At 38.8% G+C, this 13,542-nt stretch overlaps 1 protein-coding gene across 7 annotated transcripts in view; it reads left to right on the top strand.

The window, feature by feature from the left end:
- UBAP2 (ubiquitin associated protein 2) overlaps positions 1-13,542 on the top strand; it is a 130,874-nt gene that overhangs the window by 47,004 nt on the left and 70,328 nt on the right. For all 7 annotated transcript variants that reach the window (XM_055427297.2, XM_055427296.2, XM_055427299.2 and 4 more), the window contains one exon: positions 11,221-11,298. In XM_055427297.2, the coding sequence (XP_055283272.2) occupies positions 11,221-11,298 (78 nt within the window). The remainder of the gene's footprint in view (positions 1-11,220; positions 11,299-13,542) is intronic.

The following is a 13,542-nucleotide window of genomic DNA, read 5'->3' as shown; positions in this document are numbered from 1 at the left end:
AATCATATCTTAGACTATAGTTTATTGACTACTGTCTTATGTAATTATTTGTCAAGAGGAAGATAACATTGGCACAATATTATTAAGTAAATACAGACTTTATTTCGACTTATCTAGTTTTTCCACTAAGGTCTCTTTTCTGTTCCAGGATCCGATCCAATTTGTTGTCATATCTCCTTAGTCTCTTCTGATCTGCAACAGTTTTTCATGACCATTTACACATTTGAAGAGTATATTGATACATTTTAAAAATAATTACTTGATTACCTATCCTCCAAAAGTGAATACTTAATATTAAAAATATTATGAACTTACGAGTTTTACCATTTAAAGGGTTTTAGTTATTCCTCGGAGAAGGCAATGGCAAGCCACTCCAGTACTCTTGCCTGGAAAACCCCATGGACGGAGGAGCCTGGTAGGCTGCAGTCCATGGGGTCGCTACGAGTCAGACATGACTGAGCAACTTCACTTTCACTTTTCACTTTCACACATTGGAGAAGGAAATGGAACCCACTCCAGTGTTCTTGCCAGGGATGGTGGAGCCTGGTGGGCTGCCGTCAGTGGGGTCACACAGAGTCGGACACGACTGAAGTGACTTAACAGCAGCAGTTATTCCTGGTTGTTGTTTTTTCTTTAAAGTTGAAATTTTCCCATCTTTAGCCAGGTCTCTTGAAATTGGGTCCTGAGGACTTTTTGACTTGGTTTTAGTAAAATCTTTGATAGTTTCTTCATAAACTGGCATTATAAGTTATTCCAGACTTCTCTTGTATTATTTCTGCTGCATACCTTGATCAGACGTTGCACTAGGGTATCCTGGCATCTTTTAGTGGGAAATGGCACTTAGAGACCTCCATCTGGTAACGGATTTGGGTTTGTCATTGTTTATAGGTCTCTCCAGTGGACAGACTGAAAAGTAAAAATGCCTCATGACTTAATAATGCTGATAGTTCAAATTCAGGACTACAGAATTTTCATTTTCATTTTTTATATTACATTTTCATTACTTCTACACTGAGAATCCTAGTTTCTTCAGAACCCAGGGGTTGGTGTAATTAGAATATCCCCAAATTACTTATTAAAGCAAATCTCACATTATGTGTATATACAGCCTTTAAAATAACAATGCTAAAACTACTATCATGTTTTCCCCATTTTTACACCATCTCTCCTGTGCCCAGTGCTATTTTTATTTAGACACAGTTTTCAACTTAGGGAATTTGTCCTTTTTCATTCCAGGGGCCTCCATAAACATTACCTTGTTTGTATGTAATATCTTGATCATTGGCATCAGATTTCAACATACTGAATATAAATGTTTACATTCTTTGGTGGAGCACCAGTGTGTGTATCAGTTCTGATTCTGTAGAAAACAATTTTTTTTGAATTTAGAATTTTCAGCTTTACCTTGAAAGCCAGTTGATAGAAGAAATGTCTAATTGAATAGTTTCTTCAGATGTGAAATTTCAGTGAAACTGCTTAGCTTATTTACTTTAGCTCCTCTGTAGCGGCTTTTAAACTAACAGCATTAATTTGCAGGATAATCACACTTGTACAGCTGAGTGCCTCGGTTTTTATTAGTATTGGTGAAAATTATTCAACAACCAAAAGGCACTCTGTGTACAGACCTGGGAAGTAAGTGTCTCCAGTTCTTGAACACAAGGGGGGGTCTCATAGCCACACTTGTTTTTGCCATTTGCTGTCTCACAATGTGACTCATAGTGCGGAACCATTGTCAACCGTCTTTCTGTTATTTCTTGACACAGCCAGTGTTTCTAGTTATCTTGAATAATCACTCTGCTAAAATTTAGTAATTTGTTATCTGCTCTCTTTTATGAGGGTCACTACATGTTTTTTTTGCTATGACAGCCTTATTAATAGCTTTGAAAGCATATTTTACTTGATAGAGGTAGCCCTGAAGTGAATAAAATGATGTGGCTGCTAATGCCAGCACAAAGGACAGATTGGTGCACTCACTGTTCTAGGGTACAGCCTTTGGTATTCATGGCACCTGAATCAGCCGATAAGCTCCATCTGGAACTTGTGGGAGTCTGCTTATATCCCTCTTTAAATAGTATCCTATACCTGCATGCCCTGATCATGTGCCAGTTAGTTGTATACTGTATTTTCTCCATTTGAGACATCATTTAGTTTTACTTCTACAATAAATACTGTGACTGTTAAGCCTGTACTTAGGTCAGTATCTCTAGTCATTTAGATTATTTATCTGAAGACAATGCTGTTGTTGATTCCCCAGGAAAGGCTCATGGGAATAATCATCCCAGTGTTCTATGGTGCTGGTAATGATTTATGCCCTTTGTATTTGACTTTAAAGTCATTTTTTTTGGCTATACATATTTGGCTCTTACTTCCTCTACTTGAATATCTTAAAATCTTTATTTTCTTTTTGCATTAAGCATTACTTTTTACAAGTTTATTGATAACTCAGATTTCTTTCCCTTAGAAGTCTTTTGTTATTTCTGCCTACATACACATGGATACTTTTGTTTTAAAGTTCAGCTATTGTACTAGAAAATATCCTAGTTTGGTTTGTTATGCATTGATATTCTTAAGTATGGTGTGTTTTTGTTCAAAAATTTAAACATTATTCTGTTTGCTTTCCAGACGTTTTTCTTGAATTTTAGTTTTAAATATTTGTACTGTTCCCTTTCTGTCCTTGTCATCTTCAGAGACTTGTATTCTCCACAGATTGAGGTTGGGTTGTCTTTTGCCTACATTCAACATTTGACACTTTCTTTTCTCCCATTCCTTTATCTTTTTCCTTTTTTAAATTTCGTTTTTACTTTAAGTATTTTTCCTCTTTTGCCTTTTATTTCTCTTATAGCATTAATTGTTTATTTTTGTCTTCTTTTCCGTTTAGTTTTCATTTTCATTTCTAAGTTAGAAAAACGTAGACATAAAATGTTATTCTTTTATGTTTTTATCTTTTTCTTCATGCTCAGTCTTTTAGTACATATTGAAACAGAAGATAGCCATTTTACTTTTTTCCCTAGGCACCTTTTATGGTGTACTGTCATTGGTTATAGGGGGGTATTACCTTGCTTATTCTTTTTCTCTTATACTAACTTTGTATTGGGTTTGACCTTTAAATTGCTCATTTTTATGTGAACTGAGTCTTGAACTTTTACATGGCAACATGGTTCAGAGTGGTTTTCTCATTTCAGTGTTTCCTCTTTACCTATGTAATTATGTTGGCTTCCTTTCTGAGATTTCCTGGCTTTGTTCTGTTCCCTCAGTGTGGACTTTTCTTGGAATTTTCTGTGGCCCAATTTTGATTCTACTTCCAATATTTTCTCTCGATGGGAACTTCAGCTGATCAGTTCAGTTCAGTGGCTCTGTCGTGTCCAACTCTTTGCGACCCCATGAACCGCAGCAAGCCAGGCCTCCCTGTCCATCACCAACTCCAGGAGTTCACTCAAACTCATGTCCATTGACTCGGTGATTCCATCCAACCATCTCATCCTCTGTCGTCCCCATCTCCTCCTGCCCTCAATCTTTCCCAGCATCAGAGTCTTTTCAAATGAGTAAGCTCTTTTCATCAGGTGGCCAAAATATTGGAGTTTCAGCTTCAACATCGGTCCTTCCAATGAACACCCAGGACTGATCTCCTTTAGAATGGACTGGTTGGATCTCCTTGCAGTCCAAGGGACTCTCAAGAGTCTTCTCCAACACCACAGTTCAAAAGCGTCAATTCTTCGGCGATCAGCTTTCTTCACAGTCCAGCTCTCACATCCATACATGATCACTGGAAAAACCATAGCCTTGACTAGACGGACCGTTGTTGGAAAAGTAATGTCTCTGCTTTTTAATATGCTATCTAGGTTGGTCATAGCTTTCCTTGCAAGGAGTAAGCGTTTTTTAATTTCATGGCTGCAGTTACCATCTGCAGTGATTTTGGAGCCCAAAAAAGTAAAGTCCACACTGTTTACACTGTTTCCCCATCTATTTCCCTTGAAGTGATGGGACCAGATGCCATGATGTTAGTTTTCTGAGTGTTGAGCTTTAAGCCAACTTTTTCACTCTCCTCTTTAACTTTCATCAAGAGGCTTTTTAGTTCCTCTTCGCTTTCTGCCGTAAGGGTGGTATCATCTGCAAATCTGAGATTATTAATATTTCTCCTGGCAATCTTGATTCCAGCTTGTGCTTCCTCCAGCCCAGCGTTTCTCATGATGTACTCTGCATATAAGTTAAATAAGCAGGGTGACAGTATACAGCCTTGACATACTCATTTTCCTATTTGGAACCAGTCTGTTGTTCCATATCCAGTTCTAACTGTTGCTTCTTGACCTGCATACAGGTTTCTCAAGAGGCAGGTCAGGTGGTCTGGTATTCCCATCTCTTTCAGAATTTTCCACAGTTTCTTGTGATCCACACAGTCAAAGGCTTTGGCATAGTCAAAGAAGCAGAAATAGATGTTTTTCTAGAATTCTCTTGCTTTCTCCATGATCCAGCGGATGTTGGCAATTTGATCTCTGGTTCCTCTGCCTTTTCTAAAACCAACTTGAACATCTGGAAGTTCACAGTTCATGTATTGCTAAAGCCTGGCTTGGGGAATTTTGAGCATCACTTTACTAGCGTGTGAGATGAGTGCAATTGTGCAGTAGTTTGAGCGTTCTTTGGCATTGCCTTTCTTTGGGATTGGAATGAAGACTGACCTTTTCCAGTCCTGTGGCTACTGCTGAGTTTTCCAAATTTGCTGGCATATTGAGTGCAGCACTTTCACGCATCATCTTTCAGGATTTGAAATAGCTCAACTGGAATTCCATCACCTCCACTAGCTTTGTTTGTAGTGATGCTTCCTAAGGCCCATTTGACTTCACATTCCAGGATGTCTGGCTCTAGGTGAGTGATCACACCATCGTGATTATCTAGGTCGTGAAGATCTTTTTTGTACAGTTCTTCTGTGTATTCTTGCCGCCTCTTCTTAACATCTTCGGCTTCTGTTAGGTCTGTACCATTTCTGTCCTTTATCGAGCCCATCTTTGCATGAAATGTTCCCTTAGTATCTCTAATTTTCTTGAAGAGATCTCTAGTCTTTCCTTGTCTATTGTTTTTCCCTATTGCATTGATCGCTGAGGAAGGCTTAAGAATAGGTCTCCTTGCTATTCTTTGGAACTCTGCATTCAGATGCTTATATCTTTCCTTTTCTCCTTTGCTTTTCTCTTCTTTTCACAGCTATTTGCAAGGCCTCCTCAGACAGCCAATTTGCTTTTTTGCATTTCTTTTCCATGGGGATGGTCTTGATCCCTGTCTTCTATACAGTGTCACGAATCTCCATCCGTAGTTGATCAGGCACTCTATCTATCAGATCTAGTCCGTTAAATCTATTTCTCACTTCCACTGTATAATCATAGGGGATTTGATTTAGGTCATAGCTGAATGGTCTTTCTTCAATTTAAGTCTGAATTTGGCAATAAGGATTTCATGATCTGAGCCATAGTCAGCTCCCGGTCTTGTTTTTGCTGACTGTATAGAGCTTCTCCATCTTTGGCTGCAAAGAATATAATCAATCAGTCTGATTTCGGTGTTGACCGTCAGGTGATGTCCATGTGTGGAGTCTTCTCTTGTGTTGTTGGAAGAGGGTGTTTGCTATGACCAGTGTGTTCTCTTGGCAGAACTGTTAGCCTTTGCCCTGCTTCATTCCGTACTCCAAGGTCAAATTTGCCTGTTACTCTAGGTGTTTCTTGACTTCCTGCTTTTGCATTCCAGTCCCCTATAATGTAAAGGACATCTTTTTTGGGTGTTAGTTCTAAAAGGTCTTGTAGGTCTTCATAGAACCGTTCAACTTCAGCTGCTTCAGCATTACTGGTTGGGGCATAGGCTTGGATTACCATGTTATTGAATGGTTTGCCTTGAAAACGAACAGATCATTCTGTCGTTTTTAAGATTGCATCCAAGTACTGCATTTCGGACTCTTTTGTTGACCATGATGGCTACTCCATTTCTTCTAAGGGATTCCTGCCCACAGTAGTAGATACAATGGTCATCTGAGTTAAATTCACACATTCCAGTCCATTTTGGTTTGCTGATTCCTAGAATGTTGACGTTAACTCTTGCCATCTCCTGTTTGACCACTTCCAGTTTGCCTTGATTCATGGACCTAACATTCCAAGTTCCTATGCAATATTGCTCTTTACAGCATTGGGCCTTGCTTCTATCACCAGTCACATGCACAGCTGGGTATTATTTTTGCTTTGGCTCCATCCCTTCATTCTTTCTGGAGTTATTTCTCCACTGATCTCCAGTAATATTGGGCACTTACTGACCTGGGGAGTTCCTCTTTCAGTATCCTATCATTTTGCCTTTTCATACTGTAAGGCCAACCTTACTTTCAAGTAAATGCCACTTGGCTACATGGGGTTTCCTGTTCTTCAACTAGTCAGACACTCCAGTGCTGGCCTCTGCCACAGTTAATTCCATGCAGATGTTGTAACTATTTTTTCCCTTGTCATGTTTGTATTTTCAGGTTTGTAAGAGATACCTTGCCACCTAGTTTATGTTGTTGTCCCTGGGATTTTTTAAAATATATATATATTTATTTATTTGGCTGTACTGGGGCTTAGTTGAGACACAAGGGATCTTTTAGTTGTGGCATACAAATGATTAGTTGTGGCATTTGAGATCTAGTTCCCTGACCAGGGATCGAGCCTGGGCACCCTGCATTGAGAGCACAGAGTCTTAACCACTGGACCACCAGAGAAGTCCTGCCCCTGGGATTTTAGTTTTGCTGTAAAATTACAACAGAGATGTTCCTTTGTGCAGACACAGTTTCTGTATCAAATTTCATAAATTTATCATTGCTGCAGTGTTCTCTACAGCTAATATTCCAGTTTTGTCAATGTGGAACTTTCATATATTCCAATAAAGTCATTTACTCCAACAATGTCTTTTATATCATGTTTCTTTCCAGTACAAAATCATCATATCCTATTTGCTTGATAAGCTTTTTTAGTCTTCATTAATTTGGAACCATTCTTAGCCTTTATTGGTCTTCTGAGATAATAGCAATTTTGAAGAATGCCAGTTACTATTAAAAAATGTTCAGTTTGAATTTATTTCCTTATGATTAGATTCAGGTTATAGATGTTTATTTGGAATGCTGTTTAACTGACATGGAGTATTTCTGAGTCCGATGTGTAGTGTCACATGATGTTTCTGCCCTCACTGAGGTTGTTAATTTTGATCACTCAGTCAGTGTTTTTCCCATTTCCCTTATTGTTATGATGTCTCGGCCAACAACTAAAAAATAATCTTTGTTGAGACTCTTAGAGATCCTGTGTAAATAACCTCTTCCTCATTGAACTTTCCCCTTTAGAATGAGCATTCGTTGAGGATTCTTATTTGAATTAACTTTTCCTGTGGTGGTAGCAAAATGAAGATGTTTCAGCTCTCCTACACTCTTGTTTCATAGTTTTTTTTATCATCAGCATATTAGTAAGTTTATTTTTTAAAAGATTACTCTTACTAATGATCTATGATGTAAAGTCAAACCAAATAGAGATCATCTTTATTTTCAATTGGTTAAATATGCATTTTTTAAAAACTGAATTTTGAGAAAGCAGACCCTTTTACACTGTTGATTATAAACTTTTGCAGCCTTTGTGAGGAGCATTTTTGAGCAGATGTATGAAACGTCTTTTAACGTTTTTCTAGACACTTCTTTGACCCATCTTTGCATGTATTCTAAGGAAGCTATGATGCTTTTGAACTGTGGTGCTGGAGAAGACTCTTGAGAGTCCCTTGGACTGCAAGAAGATCCAACCAGTCCATACTAAAGGAGATCAATCCTGGATGTTCATTGGAAGGACTGATGCTAAAGCTGAAACTCCAGTACTTTGGCCACCTCATGTGACGAGTTGACTCCCTGGAAGACTCTGATGCTGGGAAGGATTGGGGGTGGGAGAAGAAGGGGATGACAAAGAATGAGATGGCTGGATGGCATCACCGACTCGATGGGCATGAGTTTGAGTGAACTCCGGGAGTTGGTGATGGACAGGGAGGCCTGGCATGCTGTGATTCATGGGGTCGCAAAGAGTTGGACACGACTGAGCGACTGAGCTGAAGGAAGCTATCCTGGATATATATAGAAGATTAAGTGTAATAATGACTCCTGTAGTGTTTAGATTGTAATGAAAGTTTATAGAGTAAAATGCAAGACCTATCTAGTAGATTTTTATGCAGCCAATAAACATAAAACAGGTGTTTACCATTGATAATGTGACCATACAAAGTAGTAATGGTTAGTATTTTGCGTTTGATATCAGAGAGAAATATGTAAGTGCCAAGTAAGTAGTTTTTGGTATTAGGCAGTTACCTTATGAGTCACTGTGATTTTATTGTGGGCTGTGTGTAAGTTTTGTTATTTAAGGAAATTTATGTTAAGAAGCTATGAGCATTCATATGCTTGGATTGGAGCAAGGCTGAGTGAATATGAGTGAGGCACGATTTTTAGACTGAAGTTTAGAGACTAGGAGGGATTAGCATTAGGGAAAATGGACAGAAATTAATATGTGGGATTTTAGCACCAAGATCCCCAATGGTTTACTTTATTTTTAAAAAATGTATTTTAAATTTTATTATTTATTTTTATAGTAGTATAGTTGATGTACAATGTGTTAATTACTGCTCTACAGCAAAATGATTCATATATATATATATGTATAGTATATATATTCTTTTTTTTAATCCCAATGGGTTTTTAAAAATTGTTTATTTTTAGTTTTGACTGTACTGGGTCTTTGTTGCTGTGCTCAGGCTTTTCTCTAGTTGTAGCGAGCAGGGGCTACTCTCTGTGGTGTGTGGACTTCTTGTTGCAGAAGCTTCTCTTTTTGGACTTGGATTCTAGCTACACATCACATGGGCTCAGTTGTTGTGACTTGAGGGCTGTAGAGTGGAGGCTCAGTAGTTGTTGTGCATGGGCTTAGTTGCTCCGTGGCATGTGAGATCTTCCCATACCAAGGATTGAACCCGTGTCCCCTGCATTGTGAGGCAGATTCTTAATCATTGGACCACCAGGGAAGCCCTGTCTTAGTGGTTTATTTTGATTCATAAGTGGTTGCCACTACCCAAAATTCAGATATGTAATGTGGAAGTGCTATCTTTCCAAAACTCATTTTCCCCTTTGGTTTTCCCTTTTACCTCTCAGTTATTTCATACCTTGATTCTTTAGGCTGCAGCACTGGGACTTCTCATTTGAGGGTGTATGTAAAGAAGGCCTTTTTGTATACTGATGAGGATTGAGGTAAAATTGGCCATATGTGTAGACCGTGTTTCTGTAATGTAAACATCTTTCTGTAATGTACTAGCACTTCAGCTGAGATCACAGCAGGCATAGGTTGGGATCAAAGGATTGGCCATTTTGTTGGAGTGAACTGGCCGAATCTATATGGGGCTTGAATAATCAGCCACATACATGAACTGGAAAGGTCTTATGAAAAGTGTTTTTACGTTGTAAAAAAATACTAACAACTCCCTTATCCCCGCTGTCAAGATTATTATGAATCTATATTAAAAGCAAAGATGAAAAGCTGTTTATTATTAGCATTTAGTGGATCTCCCACCCCATGCTCATTCAGTAATTTAAATGATTTAACTTTAAAAATTTTATGTTAGGAGTTAGTGTAGATTTTAGCTAGCAGTAGCAGCAGCGGCAGCAGCAGTAACTTTACTTAAATTACTCCAAAAGTGTTTATTATTTATTTTGTCTGTGCTGGGTCTTCGTTGCTGCATGGGCTTTTTCCTAGCTGTGGGGGCTACTCGCTAGTTGAGGATCACGGGCTCTAGGGTCTGTGTACTCAGTAGTTGTGGCTCCCAGGCTCTAGAGCACAGGTTCAATAGTTATGGTTGCCCTGCTGCATGTGGAATCTTCCTGGACCAGGGATCAAACCTGTGTCTCCTGCATTGGCAGGCAGATTCTTCACAACGGAGCCACCGAGGAAGCCCTGGAGTAATTTTAGATTTATTAGAGTGTTGCTGAGAGACCAGAAATTTCCTGTATATCCCTCATCTGGTTTTATTATCACAATTATGGTACCTTTGTCAGAGCCAAGGAACCAAATTAGTATGTTGCTGTTAACTCACTGCACAAGAGTTACCTTTTCAGATTTTCGTTCAAGTTTTTAAAAAAAATCTTTTAATTTTTGTTTATTTATTTATTTTTGTTGTATCATGCAGCTTGTGGGAATCTTAGTTTCTTGACCAGGGATTGAACCCATGCCCTCAGTAGTGAAAGTGCAGTTTTAACTATTGGACTGCCAGGGAATTCCCAAGAATTACTTTTTTAAAAAAACTACCTTTCTAAATTTTTAATTGGCAGAACTACTGCAAAAGTAAACCTCAAAAATTCAGTGACTTGTTTTTTTTTTTTTTTTAAGAAAAATGGTTTTGAGTGAAAAAAGCAGCTGGAAAAGAATTTTCTCTGTAGCTAATTTTAGTGTTTGATAGTTGGTTCTTTTAAAATTCTGTTAAAATCGTTTAAAAAAAACTGTGGCTAAAAATGTAACTTAAAAGTTTTCATTTAGGTAAGTACAACCTTCTCTTCAGAACTGGTCTTTTTTGTTGATAGCAAAGCTTTTTTGCTTTTTGATAGCAAGGCTGGGTCTAAGCCTGTATTCTGGAAGTTTGCACTGCTTCCTGTTCTTCTACTTTCTGTTATGCTGTAACTTCATCTCCTCAAGGGAAAGAAAATTCAAAAAAGAAAATTTAAATGAGTCACATGGCTAATGAAAATGAACAGGACTTTATTTAGGTCATTTGGCCAAAGGAATGGGACTTTTATGCTATTTAATTTGGTACTTATTTACTTTATGGGAACACATTATATACAGTTCAGTTCAGTTCAGTTGCTCAGTCATGTCCGACTCCTTGCGACCCCATGTATCACAGCACGCCAGGCCTCCCTGTCCATCACCAACACCCGGAATTCACTCAAACTCATGTCCGTCGAGTCAGTGATGCCATCCAGCGATCTCATTCTCTGTCAACCCCTTCTCCTCCTGCCCCCAATCCCTCCCGGCATCACAGTCTTTTCCAGTGAGTCAGCTCTTTGCATGAGGTAGCCAAAGTATTCAGCTTAAGAGGTCTAAATTCAGAGTCCTTTTGTTTTTTTAGTTAATCAGTATTTCTGTAACCATAGTGAATGAGAACTTTTATCTGCACCAGATATTGACATTAAATCTTTAACAGTTGTATTTGATTTTCCAGGCTACAGCTGAACAGATGCGTCTTGCTCAAGTGATCTTTGATAAAAATGATTCAGAGTTTGAAGCTAAAGTTAAACAGGTATGTTTCTGGCAAAGGATACTGTTATTTTTGTAATCTGTTTTACTGTGCTTTAAAAGGTAATTTCACTAGAGATTCTTATTTTAAATTACATTTTTTGCTTAGTTGCAAATAATTGGGTTTTGAACTGGTGATTAAATACCTGTATTAGTGGCTGCTGCTGCTGCTGCTGAGTCACTTCAGTCATGTCCGACTCTATGTGACCCCTTAGACGGAAGCCCACCAGACTCCCCCGTCCCTGGGTTTCTCCCGGCAAGAACACTGGAGTGGGTTGCCATTTCCTTCTCCAATGTGTGAAAGTGGAAAGTGAAAGTGAAGTCGCTCAGTCGTGTCCGACCCTTAGCGACCCCACGGACTGCAGCCTACCAGGCTCCTCCATCCATGGGATTTTCTAGGCAATAGTACTGGAGTGGCTTGCCAGTGCCTTCTCCGGTATTAGTGGCTAGAATGAAACAATTTTAGCAGTAGAACCTTTCTGAGTTATTAGTGTTACATGTGAACAATGAGCATTTGTGAAAGCAGGCTGACATTGTATATACTTGTGCATAGAAAGTATATTTAGTAATTGACAAATTCTCAGAAAATTTTGTTTGATGTTAAGAGCTGAATTGCCTTTTCACATATTGTGATGATTCTAAACATAGATTGGAAAAGTTATTAAATTTTAGGGTGATGTCTTCATTTAGAACTTCAGTGAGATAACATTAATTTCATGCTATTCTTTCTTGAAAAAAGTTTTTTTCCATTCAAGATTCTAGAAACTAAGCTATAACCCTTACCTTACCTTGGTAGACATCTCCCAATAATTCCTTGTAATGAAAGTCCCTTGGCGAACCTTTTAGCACTTTACTGTGGTAAACTCTGTTCTTACCTAAGTTGCTGTCATCAGACTTAAAGTGATATTTTTGGAAAGCCATAGAAAGGATTTCTTACAAAGTCATAGAACTCATTCACTGGACTGAGGTTTATGAATTGTTTGAGACATACTTCTACATATTTGTCTGAGGAGCATGGCAGACACACAAACAAGAGCGCTGGTATAGGAGTTCAGAGCTTTAAGTTTTAACGGGTTCTCTCTTTTACTAATCCAGTCAATGGGGGAATTTCGACAGTAACTGTACATCTTAATTACTGCATGTGATGGGTGTTGGACCACTACAGATTCTTGATAAAAATCTAACCTCGTTAGTAGACATCCAAAGACTCAAGCACTGGAAAGCTATAGAGTGTATACAGCCTTGCTGGGTAACACAGGAAGGAAATGAGATGGAATGGGGTGGTGTAAAGAGCTGTATTTAGGAGATCAGGAGTCCTGCCTTTTTGATAGGCTGATTGTTTTATGACCACAGAGAAACCATTTCAGATGTTGGGGTCAGAGTATTTTGAAATGCAGCTGATATTGGTGCATATTGAAATAGTTAAATGTAGTTAAACAAACATATTTAGATCATACATTTGCTCACTAATAATTGAGAAACCTGTATTGTGCTTAATCTGTGGTTTGTTCCTTGTGTTGAACATATTAAATAGCTTAGTATCTCTTGTTAAAGGGAAGCCCACCAAGAAGATTTCTTTAATTTCAAACATTAGTACCCTGTTGAGGCCACTTGAGAAAATAGTATGTCCAAGAGTGAGTTTTGTGATAGCTGCCAAATTCTAATTGTGAGACCTTAGAGTGTTATAGGGCTTCTCTGGTGGCTCAGGCAGTAAAGAATCCACCTGCAATGCAGGAGACCTGGGTTCGATCCCTGGGTTGGGAAGATCCCCTGGAGAAGGGCATGGCAACACACTCCAGTATTCTTGCCTGGAGAATTCCATGGACAGAGGAGCCTGGCAGGCTCAGTCCAGGGGGTTGCAAAGAGTCAGACATGACTGAGTGACTTTCACTAAAGGGTTATAGATTATTTTGTATGTGGAATGTTCTAAAGCAAGCAGTGATAGCCCATGTAGGGAACATCGTCAGAGACTGCTAGACTGTTGTACAATGCGAGCGGTTGGACTGGATGTTTGGCAGTTGTGGCCATATACTCATACTTGGTCTTTGGAAGGGCTTCTCTGGTGGTTTAGACTGTAAAGATTCTGCCTGCAGTGTGGGAAACCCAGGTTCGATCCTTGGGTCAGGAAGATCCCCTGGAGAAGGAAACAGCAACCCACTCCAGTATTTTTTGAAATATATATAGTCCCACTTAACATTTGAGTAGTTTAGAAACTTGGGAATCCCAGGCCTGTGAACTAGTTTGAGCA

The sequence above is a fragment of the Moschus berezovskii genome, chromosome 7 (genome assembly GCF_049115385.1).
Source record: "Moschus berezovskii isolate FMDL1 chromosome 7, NW_MosBer_1.0, whole genome shotgun sequence".
In the NCBI taxonomy this organism is placed as follows: Eukaryota; Metazoa; Chordata; class Mammalia; order Artiodactyla; family Moschidae; genus Moschus; species Moschus berezovskii.
This window is presented reverse-complemented; position numbering and strand designations above follow the sequence as displayed.